Source organism: Monodelphis domestica, chromosome 7 (genome assembly GCF_027887165.1).
Source record: "Monodelphis domestica isolate mMonDom1 chromosome 7, mMonDom1.pri, whole genome shotgun sequence".
In the NCBI taxonomy this organism is placed as follows: domain Eukaryota; kingdom Metazoa; phylum Chordata; class Mammalia; order Didelphimorphia; family Didelphidae; genus Monodelphis; species Monodelphis domestica.
In genome coordinates this window covers 14,860,471-14,887,849 of record NC_077233.1, presented here as the reverse complement: position 1 = coordinate 14,887,849, position 27,379 = coordinate 14,860,471, and the positions used below count along the sequence as shown (strand labels likewise).

The following is a 27,379-nucleotide window of genomic DNA, read 5'->3' as shown; positions in this document are numbered from 1 at the left end:
TGAAGTTTTTTCTTTATGAATGCACAGACCAAGGAAGAAAAGAAGTCATCACAGGGAAGGAGGGCAATTTTTGCAAGAGAGGCAAGCTTTCTCTAAGAGATCGTAGTATGACATACAATCTTCAGTTCTGTTCTATTACTTCTCTGGAAGTACCCATTTTTATCTGGTGTCTCAAGTTCAGAAATGACTTGTAGTTGAGCCTCAAGGCTGGGAAGCTCTGAGTTCAAGCCCTTCCTTCTGACACATCCGTGTGACTCAGGGCAAATGTTGCCCTGCCTCAGTGGAGGTTTTCCTTCCTTTCTAGGAGCCCCTGGGGCCATTGAAGCCATAGAGCCAGGCCTGCTCCCTATTCCCAATGGCTCGAATGACTGCTGGTACACAAGAGAGGCTTAATAAATGCTTGCTGAGTTGATCAAAGTTGTGAGGCAGGGTGACTCAAGGCCCTAATTGCACTGATGTCCAAGTCCCAAAGTGAGCCAAAACTTGTACTGTTCTGCTTGGCCTTCCCTCCTGTGGGGGCTGCAAAGTAGTACCAGCCAGCTCATTAGCAGGCTCAGGAGAAGAAATAAACAGCCGGAATCAATACGGTGAAGCACACCCAGAGAGGACTGTTTCCAATATAGACAGATGGTGTGATGATGAATAAACTACAAATTCATTTCAAAGCATGACTGAATTCACAACAACCTGGGGGGGGGGGCAGGGGGCTGTAACTTTTGTAAATGTTAACAAGATCCCTAAAGGTTGGAAGACAGCGGGAAACCAGTGGTTCGTCCAACACAAATCCACCAGGCTTGGTTCCAGGCCTCCCCAGATACAAAGACCGGGAGGTCATGGGTGAATATTCAGCATGAGAGCTCCCTCCATCTGTGTCTGTTCAAGACGTGTGTGAGGCACTCCGAGGATAAGGGCCTGGCAGAGGGTCACTCGAGTGTGGTTCGGAGTCTCAGAGGGCACTGGATCTGATACAGACTCAGAATCAAAGCTAGGAGGAAATGAGAAGGCATCAAGTCCAATTTCCTCCTTTTACAGAGGGGGAGAATGAGCCCAACAGTTAAGTGACTGTCCAGGCTTCCTCTTTGTCAGTCAGTCAGCAAGCATTTATGAAGGGCCTGCTGTATGTCAGACACTGGGCTAAGTGCTGGGAAAAAGACAAAAGGCTGGCAAAAGACAATCTCTGCCCTTGAGGAGCTCCCGGTCTGATAAAGGCAACAACAAGCAAACAACGCATGCATGTATGTATATATGTATGTACACACACACACCATACATACACACAACAACACACACAAATATACCGCCCCCCTCCCCCATGCGAAATAGGAAATATTTGACAGAGGGAAGGCATTAGAAATAAGAGGTGTTGGCAAAGGCTTCCTGTAGAAGATGAGATTCTAGCTGGGACATGAAAGAAGCCAGGGAAGCCAGGAGGTGAAAATGAGTTCGAAGAGCCTTCCAGGCATGGGGGCAGCCAGTGAAAATAGCCAGAGCCAAGAGCCGAAGTGTCTCATTAGTAGAACAGTGGAGAGACCAGTGTCCCTGGATCAAAGAGCGGGTGGAGGTGGGGGCAGGGGCAGAAGGTGTAAGAAGCCTGGAAGGGGTGGGCAGGTTACAAAGGGCCCTTGCACACAAAATAGAGGATTCTGTATTTGATCCTAAAGGGGACAGGGAGTCACTGGAGTTACTGAGTGGGAAGGTGACATCTTTTGGGATAACAGGACACAACAAAATGACTTTTTAGAACCTGTTTGGAAACGTCTCATTATTTTAAACAGTCACATCTTTTAAGTTATAATTAAAAACTTCTACATCTGTTTCTAATGAGTGAATCTCTTCTCTTTCTCATTTTCCATGGACTAGACTTCTTACTGATATCAAGAAACAGGAAAAATCTGCCCTTACCCACCTCTGTCTTCCTTAGATCTCCTTTCATTCCCTTCTCCTCTTGCATATTCCATGAGGAATAAGCTAACCTAGTTAGTCATTTGTTCTTGGCAAGGTAAGGCTCCCCACCTTAATGGACATAATTCGAGCTACTGAATGAGAATAACATCCATAGATTCTCGAATACTTGGCCCATGGTGAAGCCAAATTCCAGGAATCAGGTTTTGGTTAAAGAGATCCGGCAGACCATGAGATATCCGCAGGAAATCTAATGCTTCTCTAGCTATCAATTAAAAATGAACCCTGAGCTGGAAAGAGCAGGACACAAAAACCCAATGGTACAGGTGTAAGTCAACATCTTCTCTGTCAGAGCTGAGCCAAGCTGAAGGAGTCCTCAGTGTTCAGTGTGACAGTGAGTGTATCTGCTGAAGCCTAAAACAAAACCCAGGGGTCAAACTCTAGATCTGAATGCGACACTTTCTTCTCCCTCTTCACTCTCTCTTGCTTAGTTTAGCTAACCTAGTTGTCTTCAGCTGTAAAGCCAAGGCAGCCAGGCTGCTCCTCTAGCCAAGATGGACTGGCCTATGTCAGGGTCTGGGTCTTTGATGTGATGATCTGCAGAAAGGCTTTTGTGGAAGTGTCAACTCTTAGAAGGGATCTGTATGTAGTCACCCGTGATTAAAAGATTATTTGGATTCTTTTTAGTCGATCATAGATTCTCATTCTGAATTGATCTTGTTAGAAAGAAAAGTTATTTGTTAAGGCAGTGATATTTAGTTAACTGTTCCTTTACTTTCAAAACAAATAAGCCCAGTATCTTTAAAAAATACAATGGAACTAGCTCTTTGTTTTACAACCAAATGAAATGCAAATAACTTGGCTGATCTTAAAAAAAAAATTAAATTGTGGCCAACTTATGTGTGAAAGATGGCTGTAGAAGAAGGCCCATCAAGTAGGAAGTGGCCATTGGGTCCTCGTGGCTGTGCCCAGACCCAAGACCACACTTAAGTCATACACACTTCTTTCTTTTTCTCTTGGGTATTCTTCCTTTGAAACTATGGCCTACAAAGATGCCATAATGGGAACTTTGGTAAGGATGTCAGACTAGTTTCTTCTACCATTGATATCAATGGTGCTGGAGGATGAGAACAGATGTCTCATTCAATAACCATCCATCTAGCCATTAAGCATTTACCAAGCACAAACTGTGGGCCTAGTCCTGTGCTTGACTCTGGGAAGATGAAGACACAAATGGGATGGTCCAACCTTTAAGGAGCTTCAGTTCTAACAGATGAGACAACGTGTGACTCGGCTTGAGTATAACCTCAAAGGAAAAGGAGGATTGTAAAGGCGAAGGTAAGGGGAAGGGAGGCCCTTCCTGTCTGTCTGGACTCTGGAGCACAGGGAGCAGAGGAATGCTATAATAAGGCCAGCTCAGGGAGGCCTGCTTGAGATGCCAACCAAGGGAAGCTCCCAAACATAATAGGGAGACATAAGTTTACTGAGTATGAGTGACATGGTCAGGTGGGCCCTTCGGGATAATCTCTTTGAGAGCTGAGCGAATTCAGGATGGCTTGGAAAGGGAAGACCAGAGGGAGGACATCCATGAGGAGGCTACTGCAAAGGTGACATGGGAGGAGGGCTTTAATTAGGGTTGTGGGCTGTGAGGGGAGACAAAGGACTTAAGGGAGAGGGGTCAAAAGTGAAAGGGCAAGCTTTGGTAAAGTGAGACATAGAGGCTGACCCCAAGGTGGCAAATCTAGGTGCCTGGAAGGCTGTAGGAAGATAAGAGTTCTGTTCAGGGCATGGTGAGAAGCCCACAGGACAGCCAGTCTGAAATGTCCAACAAACAGTTGGTGATGTGGGGCTGACGTGGCACATGTGATCATTAGGCCCATGGGGACTTAGGAGATTGACACTGAGGCCGAAGGGGACTAACATTCAGCTGACACTTGGATAGGGTTGGAAAAGTTCTTTCCTGAATCTCCTTTGATCCTCAAGGGCCTCCAAGAGGGTATGACAGGATTACTGGACTCATTTTACAGAGGAAGATAGTGAGATTCAGGTAAGTGATTCGTGACTCCTGAAGTGCTCAAGGTAGAATTCAAACCCAAGTCCTGTCTTCTTCCCAGGACATCTCAGCAGCTCTCTTTTCACCACAATCACCCACTCAGTACTCCTCCCTTCTCAGAGGCACTTCTGAACTACTTCTTGCACTTACTTATGAGAAGAGAGAAATAGGGATTTGAAAGCATTAGCTGTCAGAAGAACTAATTGGGTTGAGTATCCTGGCAAGTTATAACTGACAGTTTTAAAACCCATCATCAAAATGTTCTATGATTTACAGTGCAAATGACAGTGCCTGGGTGAATGAGCAATCTCTCACCGTCCATCTTCAAGAGCTCTGGGGGAAGAGCTGGCTCTCTGCTGGCCCATCTTCTTCCTCTCTAAACTACTCACAGGCGTGAGCTCAGGCCTACCCACACCCTGGAGCCAGGCTCCTGCTCCTGGCTCAGTAGATGCTTGCCTTGCAGTCAGGTTCACATTGTGGTAAGCCTGGCTCTCTGTGTCTGCATTCTGGACCTCTGACCTGACCCAACTAAGCCTGTGGTTCCTCTCCCAGAGTCCTAACCTTCTGGCCTGGCCAGGCCCTGGAGATCCTGCCCACACAGTTACAAAATATAGAATGGCTGCCAGAAAAGAGAGGTTTGTTAACCTGGGGCAAAGTGAGTTAGTTGGCCAATGACTTCTGGCTGATTAGGAGGACCCGAGGTCTTTCTTCCCTCTAAGGAAGCATAAAGCAAGGCAGAACAAGGCTTGTGGTGGGGCCTCAACGAGTCACGGGGAATCCTGGCCTCAACAGCTTTTTATGGTCCCTGGTCTCAGAAGGTACTGAAGCTGGGTTAAGTGAGCAGGGTCTAAGTCCCAAATGTTCTGACATTTTTTCCTTGTGGGAATTGCAGTGGAGGCAAAAAGGAGCCAATGTTTCACGCTGAGTGGGCTGGGCTGGGTAGGAGGGGGCAGGGCATGCAATAAGCCAGGAACCCAACAGACCTTCACCTGATCCCAGCCAAAGGCTGTCGCTGAGCATCAGACACAGGGCAACCCTGGGCTTGGAAATTCTTTCATAGTTGAGGGTCTTTAGTTGCAGGATTAATAATGGCTAGCATTTACATAGAGCTTTAAGGTTTCTAGCTTATTTCATTTGATCTTATTAACTCAAAAGCCAGAAAGCAGCTAGTGACTTGATGAGATAATCTAAGCTCTGAAGAAAATAAATCCTCTTGTGTACCTACTGTAAACCAGCAAAGTTTACAAATTCCTCTTGGGAATTTGGGTCATTAAAGCCCCATGAGAGGCGCCAGGCATGTCATTAATCATGCCCTTTCCCCAAAAGCTACATAAACAATGCTATATACTGTATAACCAGTAGGCCTCTTGGACTTTCCAAATAGAATAGACTTTTGGTTTTGTTTTCTTGGCTTGTTGTAGCTTTTGTTTGTTTGTTTTTAAATTCTTCCCTTCCATCTCAGAATCAATACTGTGGATTGGTTCAGTAAGGGCTAGGCAACTGGGACTACATGACCTTCCCATGGACACCCAGCTAGGAAGGGGCTGAATCCAGATTTGAACCCAGGATCTCCCATCTTTGGGCCTGGCTCAATCTGCTGAGCTGCCTACATGCCCCTGGCTCAGCTTTTTGAGCAACATGCCTAAAAGAGAATCCAGACATGTTGGGTATACACTAGGTTGCAAGACACAATAAGTATTAATTTGCAAACTTCCTGCCAGTCCAAAAGAGCAACACAGGCATGGGTTAAATCTGAGCTTCCAGGTATTTCTGCAGGCAGGAGGGCCTCTGCCATACAACCAAAAGATCTCTTTTTAAGCACCTAATTTAGCAAAATCCCTCCTTTAAAAATTAAAGTTTTTTTTTTTAAATGACTTATTATGAACTCCACTTAAAACATGAACCACACAATCCAACCTACTTTCTGAGCAGCCCCACCGAGTGGGTGAGGGGCACCAAGCTCAAGGCCTTTCCATCCCATCTAGTCATGCACCAGAGAACCCTGTTACTCATCCCTTTCCACCGCCTGCTCAGGGCTCACTCATGGACTTGGCATTCCATTCTGGCAGCACCTGTTAACTGACCATCCTTTGGAGTAACTCATTGCCTCTGATGTCTGACTCCCATACACCATGTTCCCTGGCTGCCACTCCCATATATGTTGTCCCCTCCAGAAAAATGGGAGCTCCTAGAGGGCAGGGGCTGTCTCCCATGGGTCTGTGACCCCCAAACTCTGTGGCTGCCTGGGAGATGGTAAGCGCTTAATGAATGCTTTGTGATTCCTCCCTTCAAAGGTCCATCCCTAGGCTTGGCACATACTTTGTATCCGCTGGCTAAAACCTAATCTTTCCAAAAGTCAGTTTGGAGACGTCTCTCCTAGACGTGGCATCTGACCCTCTAGTCCCCTTAGTTGAGTCTAGGTCGCATTCCCCCTTTAAGGAAGTTCTCTGGGTGCAGGGCGAGGCAGCTGACATGCCTTGTATCTTCAGTGCCAGGCACACAGCAAATGCTTAATAAAGGCTTCAGTTTTACCTTGACTTAATAAACATTGCTCAGTTACTACCTGTTGCAATTCTACATAGCACTGCTCTAGTATCTATGCTAGATAGTGTTTGGTTCTTTCTCAACTTTAGCTATCTGGAGAAAAAAAGGATGTTCTGTTTCCTATCATAAAACGTACAAAAGGCAAGTTCTTCAGCAGCAGGGGGTGGGTGGGCAGGCCGAACAACAGGCTGATTACTTTTTTCTCCTACTATGGGTCAAAGAACTCAAAACAAGCTGCTGGGGGGGGGGGGTGCCACCAAGGTTGCAGGCCACACTTATAAAACCCAATGGCGAGTCCAGACCGAGAAGACTCTTGGCTCCCTCCCCTCTTCATCAGCAGAGGTCTGCCTAGACTCATTCCCCAATGTGCCCCCAGTCTCCCTTGTCTCCGTGCTCCAGAATCCTGCCTGCCAAAGAGCATACCCTTCACCCCAACCCTTGCTGCTTGCTCTCTCCTTTCCAATCTTATTTCCCAAAGTCCCACCACATTCACCAACTTTTTCTATCCATGCCCTCTGGGACTCTGGCTCTTTAATTAAGAAGCTAATTCACTTCTCTTGGCTTTCACTGATACCAGCGTCCCCTGAAAACAATCCTTTCCAGGCTTAGCTTACTTTCTCTTGCACCCACTAGATTCATTGCTTCCAGGGAGGGAGGAGAATATTCCTTATCACTCCTTCCAGAGTGTCTTGCTATTAGCACTTAGCAAGGGATCAGCATTGAGGGTCCCTCTACCCACCTAGATCCTACCACTTCACTTCTCTCATGGAGATCAGTGCCTGGCTCAGTCTGCTTCTCCATCCCTCCTCCTAACCTCTTCAACATCAATGGTGACATTCTCAGGAATGGCCTGACACCCAGGCCCAGGTCAAGGACTAGCCATTGTGCAGCACACAGCAGGGGCTTCATTAATACTTGATGACTGTTAATCATAAATTTTAGCTAAACTAAATCTTCTGGCAGCCCCTATTCCAAGGGGATCACCCAGTGGGGCAGAGCACTCCAAGGCTGTGCCCATGGCAAGTCAGATCTTCTAAGTTCAGGGGACCCAACAACCTCAACTTCTTTAGGAGCAAAGATCATAGGTGGGCACCATTGTGACCAGATCATTAGTGCTAACTTCTTTCTAGGAGGAAACAACCCTTTCTGGATGCATTGCTAAAAGTCACGTGGGGTTATGAGAAAGAACACTATCCACATCCAGAGAAAGAACTGTGGGAGTAGAAACACAGAAGAAAAAACATTTCCTTGATCACATAGTTCAATGGGGACATGATTGGGGATGTAGACTCTAAATGATCACCCTATTGCAAATATTAATAATATGGAAATAGGTCTTGATCAATGATACATGTAAAATCCAGTTGAATTGCTCGTTGACTATAGGAGGGAGGAAGGAGGAGGGGAAGGAAAGAACACAAATCATGTAACCATGTAAAAATATTCTAAATTAATTAAATTTAAAAAAAAAGCCACATGGGGAAGTTCAGACCCCATCCATGGCAGCTCACTCAAGGCCTTTCGTTGTCTTCTCAAAGACTGTCTAAGAGTCACAGCTTCTGCCAAGGGTGGCCCTGACTCTTTTTTTTGGGTCAGGAATCCATTTGTCTTTTATTCCATTTAGCACAAAATTAAGCAGTAGTCTAATTGCTATTTGGGCATTTCATTCGGAACACACACCTCAATTGTCAATGCTGGCATTTTTGACTGTGAAAAGCTCTTACAATGGATCCTCTTGCAAAATCAGATTTCACTATGACTTTTATTTTTCAAAGAGTAGACTTCTCAGGCCCACGCTCCCAATGCCTGGTACATAGCAGGTGCTTCATAAATGCTTGTTAATTGAAAATGAAAATTCAGTAGACTTCATAATATTTATATAGAGAGAATTAAAACAGAAAAAACACAAACAATATTGATTCCAAAATTTCTAAGGAAATGGCTGAACAGTTGTGGAACAAGGGCTAAAACAGAACAACTAGTCTGGAAAATTAAGACAACTGCCAAAAGTCACCAGCAAACCAAAGAAAGCTTTTCTATATAAAAAGTCAACAGGTTCTGAGGGAGTATTTCTAACGACTTTTTAATGCCACAGTTCTAGATGAAACCTTCACCAAAAAGCCCAGTGGATGATGCTCTCGGTGGGTATAGAGATTTTAAAGTTCCCCAAGTGTTCAGGATCACACCATGGCAACTCATTCCAGGCCTTTCCCTGTCCTCTTACAGGCTGCCCAAGAGAAGCCAACAACTAAGCAGGATCACAGCTTCTGTTTCTGGGAAGCTGTTCTTCCCAGCTGACAGTAGGAATTTCCCAGGTTCCCAACACTCCTGGGCCCCTACAGTCTCTTCCCTTGGGAGTTCCAACCTGAGTATTGGGAAATACTCAACAAAGGCAGTTTTGAAGGGTGTATTAACCTTTTCCCACTGGAAGGATCAAAATGATACAATGCCCAAAGAGTGCAATTCCAGGGGTTGCTCATCTACTAGTTATTGACCCAGGGAGTGAGGAATGAAAATACCCAAGGTGCCAAGGTCAGTGACTGCATTTCATGCCCCATCCACAATTTCCCTTTTTGCAGAGTAACAGTATGCATGCATATATATGATGAGTCATAATAAGCTGAGAAAGTTGGGTATAAGGGAAACTTTCCCAAAGTCATTCCCTAACTTTTTTTTTAAATTTTATTTAGTCAATTTAGAACATTATTCCTTGGTTCATTCCCTATCTTAAGATATGTCTATAACAGGTTTCAAGCACCGGATAGTTTCAATCTGGGGGAATCAAAGTAAAATCTCCAAGTACTGATGAAGTGCTTACTAGGGGGCAGACTAGCCCCTGCCCTCCACAAACTCATAGGCGAGCCAGCTTTCTTTCAGAGCCTGTTCCAGAGGTTGTACCCTAATGGGCAGTCTGACCTTGGTAGCCAGCACACACATCTCTTTGGCATGCACAATGCCCCCACAGGGCAGCATTCTCAGCAGTACTTACAAATATTAGAAGGTTGAGTGGCTAACTTCTCAAGGCTATTGGATCTCAGCAGCATGTTTAGGGCGAGTATAGATTCAGTCCAACTCTCTCTATCCGCAGTGATGGCTGATGCTGATCTGACATGAGATTAAGTCACCTGCCCAGAGGCTGAATTTGACTCAGAGCTTCCTAACCCCACATCTCACCCTCTTATCAGCTGTGTCCCCTCACTGCCACACCTCCACATAGCAAGGTAGCCAGGACCCAGATGCTTCTTGTTGCCTTTATAGCTGAATTCCAAATCTCTTTAGAGTCATAAGAGCTCTTGGTCCATTGGCCACAGCTGTAAGCTTTGGCTATGAGGCCCATGTTTTCTATTATTGCCTTCGTTTTATGATTTTCCACAAAGATCCCTGGGCACATGAACATGGCCTAAAATAAAAAGGGCTTAGGCCATACTTGCCTGTCTGCAGATATTCTTAGACCGGAAAAAGTTAATTCGTTGTATTTTTCTTATTTTTCAAGGGATTAGACTGTGGATATTGGGAATCTTACCTTGGTGAAGATGGCTAATGGCATGCCATATTGGTCCTCTTCCAAACCAGAGATGAGGCCTGGCACAAACACCACCTGGCCCAGGTTAGCTTGAGGTTGCACGGTAATTGGGGGGCTTTCTGAGGGCACATGGTCACTTGGAAGGAAGTTTATCTGTTTAGCCTCCACCTGCTCCATTTCTTTCAAGCTAGTACCTTCTAAGACCCCAGAGTCCAGGGTCTCCCATTCATTTTCTGATGTCTCAGGGGTCACATGGGCAGAAAGAGTCAAAGATTGGTCAGGGCCATTGGATGCTTGATGATTGCTGACATCCTTTTCTGTTTGGGAGATGATCCCATCTGCTTTGGAGGCATCCCCTCCATGGTTTCCAGACACTTTTTTCTTGTCATTTCCTGAATTTGTACTTGAAATGTCAGACAAAGACCTAGAAACAAAGTCATCTGCAGGAGGGGTAGCTTGGTGGAGTCCAGCATCCTCAGAATGGCTCTTTCGGGGCCTGTACTGGGAGCAGTCCCGGAGGCCATGTTCAATCATACCTGCAGTGTACAAGAGACAAAGCAAGTTCAGCTCAAAAAAGAGACATGGAAGAGTTGAGATGAAATTGCACTATTTAAGACCCAATAAACTATAACTAGAAACATTTCAATATTTTACAAACACTGGCTTAGGGAAAAAAAAATTCAGTCGGCAAATAGATATAATCTCTAAAGGGAAATGTTGTATTAAAATGACATTAAGAATGTAAACAAGCTTTATCCCAATGAGTTTTTTACACTAGTATAACATGAAAGTTTCAGTCTTAGAAGAAACAAACAAAAAAAAGAAGAGAAAAGAAAAGAAGGAAAAATAGAGAAAACTACTCTCTTACCTGGAAAAAGGGATAATACAGTCATTAGTGCACCTACCAATCTATTCACTGGAGAAATATAAAACAGAACCTGAAACGGATTCACAATTGCTTAAATTAGAAACAACGATTCAATTAGAAAACAAACTTAAAACAAAGCTAGCTAATGAGAAATCAGCTATGGAAGAAACAGAAACAAAAACAAAGCAGTGAATCTGTTCAGCTGACCTATTTTCCTTCCTAATTAAATAGTGTCACTTGGAGAGAGGGCCCAGGGGACAGGTTGGGCTTTGGAAGTTTTATTCCTTTGAGGGAGAACATTTTCCAGCTGGTTTCCTGCAGAGAGCTTTGGAAAACTTGCAGATTCTTGCACCAGTATGGTGGGCAGAGATGCTCAGCCAAGCCTGGGTGGTCAAGGCCACTTGTGTTTACGAAGGGGCCAAAGAAATCAAGGGAGTTGCTCCATTTGCTATAGCTACTGCTAGAGACTACTGTGTCACTAGGCCATCCCTTCCCCAAAGGGCTTTCATTTTGTTTTGTTTAGAAGGGTTTGTAATGGCATCATCTGGTCAGAAAGATGCCAAGAATCATCATTGACTCAAGTCTCTCCTTCGCCTTCATTACACTAGTCTCTTTCAGTGGTCTTACATCTTATAGGACTTTCAAATTCAGAGGCTCCACTGGCTCTTTTGCCATTTCCACCATCCAGGTAATTCTTTGTTTAGTTCAAGAGTTGAAAGTAACTTCTTGCTGAGATGGTGTGTATCAGTTTATTTCATCTAAGACAAAGCCTTTGGGTATTTGGAACACACACCAATGGAATACTAATTCTGTGGGGAAGACCAAAAGGGCAGGCATGGTGGCATAGGCCTGTGTGTGTCCCCTGGTGTTGGGGAAGTTGAGGCTGGCAGATAGCTTGAGATCAGGAGTTCTGAGCTGTAGTCAGGCTAAAGACCATCAGAGGCACCCATGTAGTCCAGCATCAATATTCTAAGCCCAGGGGAGTAGGGGGTCTCCAAAGTGTCTAAGGAGAGAAGAACCAGCTTGGCTTGGAAATGGAGTTAGCCAATGCTCCTGTGCAGAGGGACTAGGGCTTTGAGAGGCCACTGAACTTCCAGCCTGGGTGAGGCTGGGAGATCCAGTCTCAAAGAAAAAGAAGGAAAAGAAAGATCTGAAGACAAGGACACCAGTGAAGAAGAAACATGGCTTCTTCAAGGAAAAAAAGGAGCCTCTCCCTTCACCCATTGCTAATGATGCAGTGGCATTTGTCTTGGTCGACCTAGGAGAGTAAATCTACCAAAGCAGACTGGGCACATTGACATCAGCATTCAAAGGGCATTTAATTAAAAAAAAATCTCTCCTGTTGTGGCATTACATACAACTGCAGAGAACTTGGCTGCTGCCCTGTAAGAGCTTGCTCCCATCAAAGATCAAAAAGCCTTCATTTTCTGCATTAAGTCTACAACAAAGGGCACACACACTTCTACAGGCCCCTTCATTACCAGGTGTTCAGTTCATTCCAACTAAGCTATTTAATAGGCAAAGAATAAATTTTAAATACTCTCCCATGCCCTGCCCTTCAAATCCCACCTTTTTCTCCAGAAGAATCAGCTTAAATAGGATTAAGACCTGCCCGGAGAAAGAAAAAAGAAACCATAAGATGATTACAAATGAACTCAACCTCAACATTCCTATTCCTAGGGGTTATTTTTAATTGCTATGAAACATCCCATTTTTATATAACCTTTATTGCTAAGCAAATAAAATCCTAAGGAAATTATGCCAAAAAAAGACTGAACCTAACCTAGAATGATAAAAAGGTTACTCAAATATCCATAAATATGATATGGTATTCAATACTCCTTCCTTTTATCAAAATGACAGTACTTTTTATTTGTCCTTTTTATTCATTTTTATATGTCTTCAGGCATCTCGGACATGGCAGAGGAAGCTGGCTTGTCTAGGGAGACACAGAATGTCTCAGGGAACAAGTTGGTCTTACAAAAACCAGTCAACATTCACATACTCGAAATGGAGAGAGGCTGGTTGGAAAATGTCTTATGCCCATAGCAGTGATAGATGCAAAAAACATGATGGAAGTTTAAAATGTTTCTACCAACTCTCGTCTTTAGGCTCCCTCCTTTCTTAAGAGGCCACCTCCAATTCTACAGATGCTTAGTGAAGGCCAAAAACAAAGGTATCCTACATCATGATTAAGATTCAGATAATTGGGCATAACCCCAAAGAGAAACAAGAAGTGATGCACTTTGTAGTCTCCTCAGAGCAGATCTCATCATTGAGAATGAATGGGAGTCTAATCTGCCTTGTAGATCTTTAATAGAAGGTCTGTCTGTGGTTAACAGAACCTTGACAGAAAATAAGCGCTACTGGGGCTATCAATATAAAAAAAATATTCCCTTTTCTCTGGGGGGTGGGGAGGGCCTGGGATTTTAGATACATATCTGAAGAAGAAAACACGAAAGGGAATACTACATTCTGACCAATGAATACAAGCAAGGGCAGTGCAAACATTTCTGTACTTGTAAGTCCACCAAAGAAGCATACCTTGTGACGAAACTGAAGGACCAGATCTCGTGGAGAAAGACCTGCAGTGGGAAAGAAGCCAATCTGTGAGTGCCCCCTTCCCCAATGACCATGTAGAGAGAGGGGAGAGGGAACAAAAAAGTGGGAACATCCCAAGATAAAAGAAACATGGTCCAGACGCAATGCTGAACATGAGACAAAGAACTAGATAGATTCTAGGTCTCGGAACCATTTCTCCACTTAGCAAGTGATCTTCTTTCTTGGACAAAGAACCAGCCTTATCAATATAGATCTTGGTTTGGTCTTACCAGTTTCTGCTGATACATATTCACAATCATGTAAAGGCAGAATTTGGGAAAAAAATCTATTTTCATGAAAGATGTACCTGCATTGTGATGGAATTACAATGAAATTGCATTTTAGCATTATCAAGGGATAACTTGATAAATATTTACTGATAAGGATGACTGAATATCCACTAGGGTCCAGAACTGTACAAAGTAGTTTTCTTTTGGAACAGTACTAGATCAGACACAGTCCTTGACCTCCTTGAAGATATCAGAGTTGACTGGAGGAGATACCAGCCAGATACCACCTATATACAACCAACCAGATATAAACTAAATGGACTTACGCTACTGCCTGTCATTGCATCTACAATAAGCACACATATATTATACCCATGACAAGCTTGAATTGAATTAAGGGGGAGGGGTGGTCTATGTGTGAATGAGGAAAAGTTTCCCTTTGAAGTCAATCCCCAGAAAACACAGGCCATGCAATGTACGCTATAACGGATAGATGATGACCACATGGCAGACAGTTCAAGCATCTTGACAGTTTCCTACTGCCAACACAGACTCGAGACATACATTTTAGGAAAGGCTGTCCCAAGCTAGATACATGTGATGAAAGCTGAAGCCAAGGAGAAAGAGGGAGCTGCCCCTGGGACCAGCAGATCTGAGCCTGAGGAGAAGTTTGCACAAAGAAATCCACTGATTTGATTGACTGATTTCCAACAAGAATCATAAGGGTCTCTTCTGACTAGCAAAGGGTGACTTACCAAGGTATACCTGGGACCCTTCTATGGAAGCTCCTCCCAAGGAACTATTCATATGCTCATAGAGTTCCTAGGAAATACAGATTTTAAGAGGGTAAGTGATAATGACATTCAGACCAGGAGAAAATAGCTACTGAGTTCTGGAGCTGTGTTTAATATATTAGACATCCCTCTTGGAGACAACACAGGCTCCCTGCTTTACCATCTTCCCTCCCCCATAGCTTTCCACTAAGGGCTCAGGTTTTTCTTTCTTTCTTTCTTTTTTTTTTTATTTCTTAAACCAGACCCAAGAAACAGCTCAAAGCCACAGAGCAAGAGAGAGCCCAGCCCCCCTTCTGCCTTCAGCTCCCCTGGCCTGGCCTTGGCTGCTAATTCATATTCTGCCCTGTCCTTCTCTGCAGGACTGGGGGTTGGGTGCCTGCTGGCACAATCGCTGCTCTGCAGTAAAAGTCAATGCCACAGCCAGGCTCACAAAATTGACGGCTCATTTTCCAGGAAGTAGCTGCAGGATGCTCTGCTTTGGAAATGTGGGGGATGGGAGTCGGAGGCTAGAGGAGCCACAAAAGCCCTTAATCTCCCCAAAGGGCAGAGTATTTAAGCAGAGCCTGGCACAGAAAAATAACTTAGGGGGGGATTCACTATTATCAGGTGTTTCTTCCAATGAATTCTCTTTTAGCTGAATGAATAATTATTAACAAGTAGCGAACAGGGCTTGACTTCCACTGGTGGATGGGTGGGGGTCCAGCATTGCTCACTCCTCAGAGTGGCATCTGGTCCCTTCTCTTCTGGTCCAGGCCTCTGGCTAACAAATGATATCTTTCGCCAACACACCTCCACTCAACTGAATGTTTAGAGCAGAGCACACCAACAGAGGTGGAGAGAGATACATGATCAGTTACCTTCAGGATGGAAATTTGGGAAAAGTCCTTCTCTTCAAAATAGGCGTGGGTAATGAGCTGAAGCTTAGCTTGGAGTAAACCATAGAGAGGCTTGCAGGAGAAAAAAAAACACATTGTTAGGGAGGGATGGACAAAAGTGAAGCACAAAGGAAGAGAAGGGGCATGGTCCATTTCAAATGTGAGAACTATTTTTCCAGAGTCAGAAGCTGAAAGGGACCTCAGGAGTCGTCCAATGTCCCCATTCCTTTCTGCAAAGCCTCAACTGCCCAAGGGGGATGTTCCTGACACAGTCACTGAGTTATCAAGATACAGGCTGCCTTGCCGAGCTGACTGACTGGAGTGCTAGCCTCTCTTTTTAGGCAGGACATCTTCCTTGGACACGGTCAACCTCCCTCTTGATATCTATCACTCAAGATGATTTACTATTTGGTTCATGGAAACTAAGGACTTCGAACTTGTGACCTCCACATGGTAAATACTCATGATGTATTTGAAGGCAGTCAGTCAACTGACAATTATTTAGCACCTACTACATACCAGGCACTATTCCCCTATGCTGGGGGACAATGAAAGGCAAAAGACAGTTCCCTGTCCTCAAGGAGCTCCTAGGTCAATGGGGGAGATAATATGCATATAACCATGCACAAACAAGTCATTACCAGGCTCCACTGGAAGCAATCACCATTTAAGGGAGCCGCAGAAAGAAAAGCTGCAGAAAGGGAGTGGGATTTTCACTGGGTCCTGAAGGAAGCCAAAAGGCAGAGATGAGGAGGGAGAGGATTCCAGACATGGGGGATAGCCAGGGGAAAGTTAGAATGATGGAGTGTCATATGAGAGTTAAGTAAATTACTTACTCGTTTTCCCATTTTAAATCTTTAGCGTCTGAGTCTGTTTCTCTCCTTTGGCCCCCTCCTCATTTCTTCACTTTCGTGCTTAAAAATCTATGATGGATCCTTCCCTAGGGCTGCAGAACCTGTCTTCAGCCATGGGATGGAAGATGCTGTATCCAGAACACTTTAGGAGGATAGAGGGGCAACTAGCCAATGACCTGTTTTACCCAACTTGGCTAGACTGACTCTCAGCTGATAGCCAGTCAGTCTGTCCCTGAGCCTGCCCTTGGAGCTATAGCATGATGGGATCTGTCTGAACTTGTGCTCTGCTCTATGTTATTAAAAACCTAGGCTCAACTCTAACCCCAAGAAGAAGAGAAAGGTTGCATGGAAGAGCAGTTTCAGAGAAACCTGGGAAGCCTGCATGAACAGATGCAGAGGGGAGTGAGTAGAGTCGGGAGAACTATTTCTCCCAGACAAAAAAACTTTAAAAGACTTCAGAATTCTGATCTGACCTGATTCTGACCTGATTTGAGGGGAGGCCTGATGAAACATAAAACTCACTTCCTAGTAGAGAAAGAGGTCATAGACTCACTCTGGGTACAGACTAAGACATCTATTTTCTAGACACAGTCAATGAGAGAACTGGGTTTGTTTGTTCCAAGGGTTTTGTTTTTGTTTATTGTTATTTGTGTTATGTTACAAAGAAAAGGGAAAGAATTTTTTTCTTGGCTTTTCCAAGTTACCTTCATTTAGTTTCACTTTAATTTTTTTAATAATACCTTCATAGTGTTGATTTATAGACAACTATGGTTCATAACCTACATGCAGAACTTTTTTTTTTTGCCCAGCCCACCTAATGCCAAGCTATTCTTTCCCATACTTTATTTGTTGTCCCTTTAGTATAACAGGACATAACAAACGTAGTTCCATGACAATTTGTCCTTGACCTAGTATTACTTAATATTTTTGTTAGTGAAGGAATTCAGAGAACTATTTCAAATGTCTAATATTGAGTCGTGAGGTTGATAAAGATAATAGAAGAATTCAAAGTTATCCATAAAGAATAAGGGAATGTTCTAACAGAATCTGGTTCAAATCTACTAAAGATAACAAGCTGGTGACTGATGTGGAGAAGTCATGGAGAGGGCAAACACAACTTTTAGTTTCCAAGGTAGAGTAATAGCCCAGGAAGAATGAAGAAGCAGAAAATTTCATCAGCACGGGGGAGGCAGAATTAGCTATCCTGAAGGTCTGAAAAAGACATTGGTGTTTGGTGGACTTTGGGCTCAACAAGGAACCGTTAGGGTGCTATGGGAGCTGAAAAAGCCATTCAACCCTTAGGTTCTGTTGGGAAGGTGGAATTCCAGGGATAAGGAGGAAATAACTTGACTCTGATGTGGTCAAACCTCCCCTGCTATGTCACATTTTGGGCAACATACTGATAATTGAGAGAACTTCCATAGAAAGGGTGAAGGGTGGTAACAGGCTACCTGACAGCCTCCAAAGGTCCCGAGGAGGCTTAGCTTTCTCTCAGGATGAGAAGAAACAGAGGGATATGAGAGTGTCTTCAAGAGTCTGAAGGACTGTTGCAGACAAAGAGGCTGGTCTTGTTTGGCCTCAGAAAGAATTTGTATGGGGAGGAGAGGAAGAGAAGACCAGGATGACAGTGGAAAAGATATACAGATTTAAGCTTGGGGTTCAGGGGGAACTTCCAATCAGTGCAGTCCTAAAGGATGGGCTGGTGCAGGAGACAACAGGTGACAGGAGATTTCCAAACAAAGGTTGGGCCACTACTTGTCAGATGCACTATACTGAGGATTTCTTCTGGGAATCTGAGTCAGATTAGATGGCCCCTGAGGGCTCCTAAAACTCAAGCTCTGGTGTTCTCATCAGACCTTGCATGATACCTTCTCTTTGGAGCTCTTCTGTATCTTTCCTGAGGTGTGATCAGGACATGTTACACTAAGATATTATATGTGGTCAAGCTTTCTTGTTTATCCTCTCCCTGAAAATTGTTGGGCTCTGGCCCCAGCCCAGGTCACGGATGTTATCACTTGATTATATATGGTCCACTGGGCTAACTATGAGATACTTGAGAGGAAGTCCCATGTTCTTTTCTAAGAACTGAGTCCATCAAGCTCTGCTAGTTTCACCTAAATATGACTTCACTTTTGCTCACCCACCAAAAAATTTCTGACGTGTGTCTTTCTCTACAGGTTAAGGCATCTGATAGGCTCATAAGAATAAGTAGACTTGAGGATTCTCCCTGAGGACTTTCAGATCCTAATAAGTTATAAGGATGCCAAAAAAGACCAGTCCTTCTATGGATCTTGGGAGAGTAGTTTTACTTTCTAGTCTAAAGAAATGCCCATTAATCCATGCCTTTTGCTTCTAGTCTCCAAGTCAGTTTTCTAGGCACTCCATTGTGAGTTTATTTGGGGGGGGGGGGGGGGGGAAGGAAGGAGCTCCTATGCTGAATCTCTCAAGTTTTTGAGAATATAAATAAATGCACCAACTGGTTCCATCACACTGACTTGAGGAAAGAGCACCCTGCAGGGAAAACAAGCATTTATCAAGCATTGACCTAGGTGTGGGATCTGGCCAAATGCTGCCTTTAATGCCTTTAGAGACTGCTCTTGAGGGAAAACAGCCTATAAGTTTATCTAAACTCTCTAGAGAGCAACTGGGGGTTTTTGATGGGAGGACATTTGTGGAGAGGGTGGCTCTCTTCTGTGCTTGGAGGGAGAAGAGATTCTCTGGGATGGGGAAGAAGGCTATTCTCTCATTCCCCCACCCCATAACCTATCCGACCTGTTTTAAGCCTCATTGATTCTACCTTCATCTCCAGAACATGGTCTCTTCACTATTATCCCCCTGGTGCAGGCCTCTCATCACCTCATGCCCAGCCCATTGTGACAGTTTTTTGGGTGGTCTGCCAGCCTCAAGTCCCACCTCATTCCAGTGCATCCTCCACTAAGCTGTCAAAATGATCTGCCCAAAGTGCAGGTCTGGCCCTCCCCTCTCCCACCTTTCCTCCTACAGGACCAAGTAGAAAATCTTGTTTGACCTTTCAAGATCTTCCCAGCTCCTTCCTGCCTTCCCAATATGTTCAACCCAGCTTGTTCCCCTCCACATATTGCCAGCCAGTACTACTAAATCTTTTTGCTGCTCTTCAGAGAGGATGTTCCTTGTCCCACTCTACAATGGCTTTCCCCCATGCCTGGGACTCTCCCTCCTCATCCCTTCCAGTCTAGGCTAAATCCCACCTTCTGCAAGGAAGGTTTGCTCATCCTTCTTCATCTCTTAATCTTCGGGCCTTCCCTCTGTGCTGACCTCCCCTTTATGCTGCTACAGAGTTGTTTACATGTTGTCTCCCCTCTATTAGCCTGGGAACTCCTTGAGAACAGGAACTGTTATTGCCTTTGAAATCCCGGGGCTCAGCACAGTGTCTGGCACACAGTAAGCACTTAATAAATGTTTGCTGATTTGATTTGACCCGAGATGGAATGTCATATATGGGGGATAGGAAGTCTATTGCTTTTGCTGGCATGTAAAAGGGGCACTGAGATGGTATAGTGAACAGAGCGCCAGGCCTGGAGTCAGGAAGACTCCTCTTTACGATTCCAAATCTGGCTTCAGATACTCCCATGGTGAGTCACTTCACCCTGTTTGCCTCAGTATCCTCATTTTTAAAGTGATCTGGGGAAGGAAATGTAGAACCATTTCAGTATCTTTGCCAAGAAAATCCCAAATGGGGTCACATGAAGATTTAGATACAACTGAAATGAATGATCAACAAAATAAAGGTAAGTCAGAATGAGAAAGGAGTTTATATTTCAGGTCAGTGGTATGGGAGCCACTGAGTTTTCCTGAGCAGCGAAGTGACTACTTGTGTGTTTAAATCTAACTCTGGGGTCAGAGCTATTTGAGCTGTGGGAAGGATGGCTTGCAGAAGGGAGAGAACACTGATCAGTCAATGAGCACGCAGACCTATGGGAAGGGAAAAATCAATGCTGTGTGTGAGAACTACAAGGAAAACAATCTTTGTAACAAATTTCCCTCATAAATGTCTGAAAAGCAAGATATAAGATAAATGGTCAAAAGACACGAATAGTTTTTAGGAAGAAAAGCAAAATAGTAAGGATGACCATATAAAGTACCCCAAGTAACAGAGATGTAAATTAAAACAATTTTAATGGTGCTCCAAACACTCCTCAGATTGGTAAAAATGACAGAAAGGGACAATGACAACTGTTGGGAGGGGCTATGAGAGGATAGACACATTAATGTGATATTGATGGAGCTATGAAATGACCCAATTATTGCTGGAAAGCAAAGTGGACTCAACTATACCCCCAGATCACTAGATTGGGTATACCTTTTGACTCTAACACTAGGCTTATACTCCAAAGAGGTCAAATAAAGCAAGAAAGGAATCATACGGACAAAAATATTTGTAACTGCTGTGTGTGCTGTGTGTGTGTGTGTGTGAGAGAGAGAAAGAAAAGGAAGAGAAGAGAATGACAACGAATCATTAAAAAAAACCTGACCTACATGAGAGAGAAGGAAGTTCAGAAGAGGACACAGGTAGGCAGGGCAGTGCTGGAATGACACCTTTAAATCTGAACTAGACTTAAAAAAACCAGCTGGACTTAGTGATGGTTTCCAGTTTCAGATGGGGTCCCTATCATTATGGTATTTTGTACATAGGGAAACGGGCAAATTTGTTGATAGCTGTCAGGTTCAAGACGTTAAAAAGGAAAACAAAAGAAACCAGGTATTGGACTTTGATAAACAAAAAACACACTGGGAAAGACCAAGAATTTCCTCCTCTGAGAGAGAGAATAAAAATCTCACAGGCCAGACTGGTCATGGTGCAGTGACAAATGAAGCAAAGCAGTTAACAAGGAAATGTGTTTGAAGCCAAGTGTAGGCACTTTAGCCCTAGAAGCCTGGGACAGGACAGGACAAGGATACCTGTGGGTGAATGCTTGGACAGCCAATACCTGGAGGCACCATCCCCAGTCTGACTCTGCTACTTGTAGCCCCCACATCTAGCAAGGCAGGCAGCTTTGTGCCCAACGAATGGCCCATCACTGCAGGTAAGGCAGTGACCAGATACCTCTCTCTCTGCTCTCCCAATGACTGTGGCTCACAATGTTTTTCATGGCCCCCACCCTCTCCAAATTGAGGTCCCAGCTCTGGTTGCCTTGTCACCAGGAGTATACCAGAGAACCTGGACTGCCTCAGGAGTAACTGAAACAATGATCCCCTCCAGAGCTGCAGTGGTCATCTAAAAGACAAAAGCTCCATAGGTCTGAGAGAGGAAACGATGTGGCATATTCAGACCACAAAGAACTCTGGCTAATCAGGTGGGGCTGCGACCTGGAGAAAGTGACCCTCCCCCAGATGGATCCCAAGCCAGGCTGTATCTAGTACCCAAGACCACTGGGAGATACGTAGTATAGTAAATACTGGCAAGCTGCCCTGATATGAACTATTAAATTATATTATAAACTTGGCTCACTTCCAGTCAATGAGATCTACTTTTAGATCAGGCTGTACAGTGGCCAAGGAGGAGATAAAGCGATTCATCTGGCTTTTCCTGCTCCCATCCCACTACCCCTAACAGCCTCTAGCTCTGCCTCGGGAATCCCTGGCTTTCTCCAAGGCTTGGTGCAGATGCTGTCTTCTGCTCCCATTAAGAGGACTCTTTCCCCCATGAAATGTGTGCTTTCTTGCCCAGTTTCTGGCATCCTTTGGTGTCTTCCCCCTCCGTTAGACTGCAAACTCCTTGAGGGCTGGACTGGGGACCAGTGCTTTGAATACTTAGAAGTAAATGTTTGTTGAAATGCAATCAGAATCAAGGATAAAGCCAAATATACCAAACCCCACATTTTAGCTAAATATACCAGAAAGATTTTAATTTCTCCTCCTACACTTTTTACTAAATCTGTTAATTGCTGGGAAAACCAGTGGCAATTTTCACCCTTTGGTGAAAGGGCGGGAGAGGTATTAATTATAAGCGAGAAATTGCTGGATGACAGATGGGGGAGACATAATAATCAGACCCTGGCAAATATAGTGATTGACCAAAGTCTTGACTTATCTTAAGGATTCCCTTTTTCAGGGATTTCCATGCTTTTACAAGTTCTCTTACCAGCTGGCTTAGAACACACACACTTTTCTGGACAGTTTCTCTGGTTACATCCGCTTGCCTTACTTTGAGTGCCTATTAAGAGAAACAAAAGCAGAAGACTCTTACTAGAAATAATATGAAGGTGAATAAACATATTAAAATACAATAGAATATGGAGTACAAGATCTGTGAGACTTCTAGCATTTAATGGGCTTCCTACAGAAGCACAATGTCTATGGAACAAACCAGAAACTGGCCTTCCTCCTCACCAGCTAAATGAGAGAACTTCCTTATGCAGCTGGGATAATCTTCAGCCAGGTGTCCATTAATGGCTTACCCTAATACCAATCTTTATAGTTATAAACAGCAGTGAAGTATAGCAGAAGGAGTGCTGGACTGGTACATCTAGAGACCTGGGTTCAAACCACTGCTCTAAGCCAAACGATGATGTAACTATGGGCAAGCCATTAACCTTAATGGCCTCAATTTTCTCAGCAATAAAATGGGTATAGAGATACCTGTTCTCCTCACATCGCAAGGTTCTGAAGAAAGCATTTTGTAAGAGCCGAATAGAGAAATACATGGGTTGTTAGTTGGTGTGGTAGATAGAGTGCTGGGTCTAGAGTAAAGAAAACTCCTCTTCCTGAGTTCAAATCTGGCCTCAAACACTTATTAGCTGTGTGACCCTGAGCAAGCCACTTTACCTTTTTTGTCTCAGTTACCTCATCTTTCAAATGATCTGGAGAAGCAAAAGGCAAAGCACTCCAGTATCTCTGCCAAGAAAACTCTAAATGGGGTCATAAAGAGTAGGACACTGAACTATAGAACAACAGTCATGATCTCACTGAATCTTCCACAACCCTGTTAAATGGGTAATACAAGGATTTGTATCTCCCTTGGCCAGGGAAGAAACCAAGGCTAAAAGCAGTCACAGTGTAAGTGGCAGAGCAGTGACAAAAAAACTGAGGACTTTCCATGCAGGTCTAGCACCGATTTCCATTATACTACTGAAAGGTAGCACTAATTGGCCTCCTTTCTGCTCTGAGGTAATGAAATCCAATGTCAATCAATCAATAAACATTGATTAAGTGCCTACAATTTACCAGACATTGTGCTAAGTGTTTGGACCCACTGCCAAGCAGCTCCCTTTCATCCCCAGCACCAAGGGGTCCACATGTCCCTCTTTTCACCTAAGATAATGTGTATTCTCTCACGGTGAATCCCTCCTAAACTCCCATTGTCCTGGCTGTCCACATATTAACCGTCAGAAGGACTCCTCCACAAATGTGTGTACTATGACCTACGGGGTTGGAATATCCTGAGGTCACCATGGCAGATCCTATTATTACAACCCACAGGCTTGTCTCTTTTGGAAATAGCTCCTCAAGTTAACACCCTCCATCATACCCCAAGTCCCTGCCCCTGCCCAGGTAAGTCATGGGCTCCCAGATCTTGCACATTAATTTGGGGAGGAGCCTCGTCTTTATCAGGATTTCTGACCTGAAGGATCCCTGATCTTTGTTTCTCCAGCATCAAAGCACAGTGCCTGGCACAGAGTAAAAGCTTAATGAATGTCTGCTGGCTTGACTTGATCTCCAAGCTAATGAGATCATTCATTAACAGCAGACTGGCCAGATATTACTATTAACAGTGGCATCAGCAGTTGTAGGAGTAGTAATAGAAGTATCTTTATGAGTATAAAAGGAAATGGGACAGTAAGGTGGCTCAGTGGATTCAGAGTCAGGTCTAGAGATGGGAGGTCCTGGGTTCAAATCTGCCTTTAGATGCTTCCTAGTTGTGTGACTCTGGTCAAGTCATTTAACTCCCACTCCTACCCCTTACTCTTCTGCCTGGGACCCAACACATAGTATTAAGTATAAGACAGAAGGTGAGGGCTTTAAAAAAAAGAGTACAGCACATCAGGTCAAAGGACATGAACAGGTAGTTTTCAGAAGTAGAAATCCAAAGTAATAATAGCTATATAAAAAAAAGCTCTAAATTGCAACTAGGGAAATGCAAACTAAAACAACACCCCACATTTATTAGACTGGCAAAGCTGAGAAAAAGGGAAAATGACATGTGGGTGAAACCACAGAAAACAGCTACACTACAGCATTGCTGGTGGAGCTGTGAACTAGTCCTACTATTCTGGAAAGTAATTTGGAACTCTGCTCCAAAGCTATTAAGCTCCATATTCTTTAATTCAGCAATATTACCACTAAGTCTATGCCCCCAAAGAAATGAAAGAGGAAAAGAACCCACATGTACACAAATATTTATAGCAGATCTTTCCATGTTGGCAAACTGGGGGTTGCCTATCAATCTGGGGAATGGTTAAACAAGTTATGATATGTACTACTGTGCTATAAGAAATGACGAAGGGGAGGGTTTCAGAGAAAACTGGAAAGACTTATATAAACTTATGTAGTGTGAAGTAAGTAGAACAATTTATATAATAACAGCAATATTGTAAAGATGAACAGCTTTGAAAGAAAGGCCTGGGAACTCTGATCAGCTAAGGACAATGACAATTCGAGAGAGCTCAAGAGGAAACATAATAGAAAGGTGATGGTGATGCTCTCAGAACAGAGGCTGAGACATAATTTTCTGAACATGGCCAATGTGGGAATTTATTTTGCTTGACTTTCTGTATATGTTTCTGGCTTTCTTAACTGGAGGCAGAGGGGGAGAAAGAGAAGGGGAGAAGAGGTGGGAGAAAGAAAATGTGGATCTGAAAGTTTAATTTTAAAAATACATCATATCAGACTAAACCCATTTCTTTTCACAGGTTTGCAAACAGTTTCATACTGTTTAGAATAACAGTCGACCAGGGCTATCTCATAGACACAGTAAGTGTGGGTTTTGGCAAAGCCTTTGAAATTTCACATTCTCAAGCTAACATTCTGGAGGAGATGGAGAGAGATGGGCTCAAGAACAGCAGAAGTAGCTGCTTTCAGGAACTGGCTGAATGACTGAACCTAGAGAGTGGCAATTCATGGGCCAATGGGAAACTGTGGGAAAAGTCTCTGGAGAGAAAGCCAAAGGGATCTGTCCTTGGTGTTGGGACCTTGAACATTCGGAGTATGACTCAGATGAAGGCAGAACTGGTATGCTTATCAACCCTACATTTGTCACAGAACCAGCTAATAAGATGGATGACGGGTGTTAGATCTACAAAGCCCTAAGAGGCTAAAACACTGGAATGACTCTTAGAAAAACAAAACATTAAAAGGGTTATCCCTTTCATGTAAATTCATACCCCTGGTTTCAAAGAACAATGATGTAATTAGAGATGAGAGAGGTGTGACCAGATAACAGTTTGTTGAAAATATAGAGGTGCTTTTGTGGACTGCAAGCTCAACATGAAGGGAGAGAATTACTAATGGACATTTGCCATTCTAGATGCCATAGAAGAGAGTTAAGACGTAAGAATGATAATAAGCAGGAGGGAGTAGGGATGCCCCCACATTCACAGAATCAAAGAAAGGAGACATCAATAAAACCCAAAGCCTCAGATGTCTATCTGCAACTGCACAATATATGGGTAACAAATAGGATGACCTGGAAATCCTAACACAAGGAGGCAAGTTTAACTTCATAAGAGTTGGCACAATAGAATTTGTGACTAGAATATGGCCCTGGTCAGGTATTCTTCATTAGAAAGGATAAAGATTGGTAAAAAGGCAGAGGAAGGTCACCATATTGCACTATATATTAATAAGATAGTCATGTGAGGAAATCCAAGGCCGAGAAAGAGGAGGCACAGGAGGGAACATGTGGAAGAATAGCAACAATGGCAGAAACAATACTCATCAGAGTAGCTCACAGGCTGTCGGCAGAAGGAGGAGATGGATGCAGAGGGTGAAAAGCAAACTGAAAGCCTGGTATGAAAGTGCACTAGAGTAGTAATGGGGGACTTAACCCAGATATCAGCTGGAGCACCACTGCTGACTGACTCTGGCCTTGCCTTGAAGAAGCTGTGGGAGAAACCACTACTCTGTACTCAATTCTCACTCACATGGATGAACTGGTGGTTCAGGTGGAAAGGGCAGGAAATTGAGGGATAAGTGATTTGTCCCCCCAACCCTAGAATTTTGGAGTGGAAATCAAACTTTTAGGAGAGAAGATCTCAAAGGAAGTAGACTAAGAACATGCGGCATCCGGTGAACTAGAATTCCCTAGGCAGAACTATCTTTGGAGGAGGAGAGGAAGCTCTTAAGAATGAAATTCTAAAAAATAGAAAGAAACCGATCCAGTGAGAAGAAAGATGGAGAAAGGTTTCAGTGAATCACCAGTTTTGATCTTTGAACTAGAAGGTGGAGAAGATGGAGCTTGAGCTCACATGGAAATTGTGAAGCTAAGGGACTAGGCAAAGGGACAGAAGAGATGGGTCCAGAGTAATGAACAACAGACTGAAGGCTGGGCTTTTTACTCTTTCTCCATTGTCTCTTTCAAGAAGAAGCAATTTTGGATAGGAAGGTTAAAAGCAGAAATAGCAATGGAGGTTGAAACTCAAGGGAAGCACGGGGAGGAGGTATCCCAGCTGCTCAAGTAAGATACCTTGAGGGCACAGTGCCCAGATGTACCTCCTTGGAGAAGTGGCAGTGATATTGTTAGTAATCTTTGGAGGACTGACCAGAATGGGAGGAGTACCTGAGGACTGAAAAAGGGCAAAAATCCAACTTTCCCCAAAAGGGAAAACCCTAGGATTTAAAGTCTAGGCCAATAAATCTTGACTACAGTTCCCAGCATACAATTCCCAGAGCATACTAAAATGTTTGAGAACATCTGGGGAAGGAAGCTGCCATCCCAAGGAACCAATTTGGCTTCCTCAAGTGTAGGTCATGATAGACTTCTTGCATTGCCTTTTTTGAGACAAAGTTACTAGCCTGGCAGAATAGGGGAATAAAGGAACATGGGTAGAGAGAGTTTGCCTTGATTTTACTTAAGCATTTTACAGTCTCTCACACTATTCTCATGGAAAAGGTGGAGAGAAAAGAAGATTTGGGAGGTTGCTAGACTAGACTCACTGAGG

The 27,379-nt window shown here is 43.8% G+C and overlaps 1 protein-coding gene across 1 annotated transcript in view; it reads right to left on the bottom strand.

Annotated features, from left to right (window-relative positions):
* The window catches only part of AVL9 (AVL9 cell migration associated), a 67,528-nt gene that overhangs the window by 12,546 nt on the left and 27,603 nt on the right, over positions 1 to 27,379 (bottom strand). The window contains exons 4-10 of the mRNA XM_001376402.4: positions 22,366 to 22,437; positions 15,373 to 15,462; positions 14,477 to 14,543; positions 13,435 to 13,475; positions 12,460 to 12,498; positions 10,891 to 10,960; positions 10,023 to 10,558 (exon numbers count right to left, since the gene is read on the bottom strand). Coding sequence (XP_001376439.1) covers positions 10,023 to 10,558; positions 10,891 to 10,960; positions 12,460 to 12,498; positions 13,435 to 13,475; positions 14,477 to 14,543; positions 15,373 to 15,462; positions 22,366 to 22,437 — 915 coding nt within the window. The remainder of the gene's footprint in view (positions 1 to 10,022; positions 10,559 to 10,890; positions 10,961 to 12,459; positions 12,499 to 13,434; positions 13,476 to 14,476; positions 14,544 to 15,372; positions 15,463 to 22,365; positions 22,438 to 27,379) is intronic.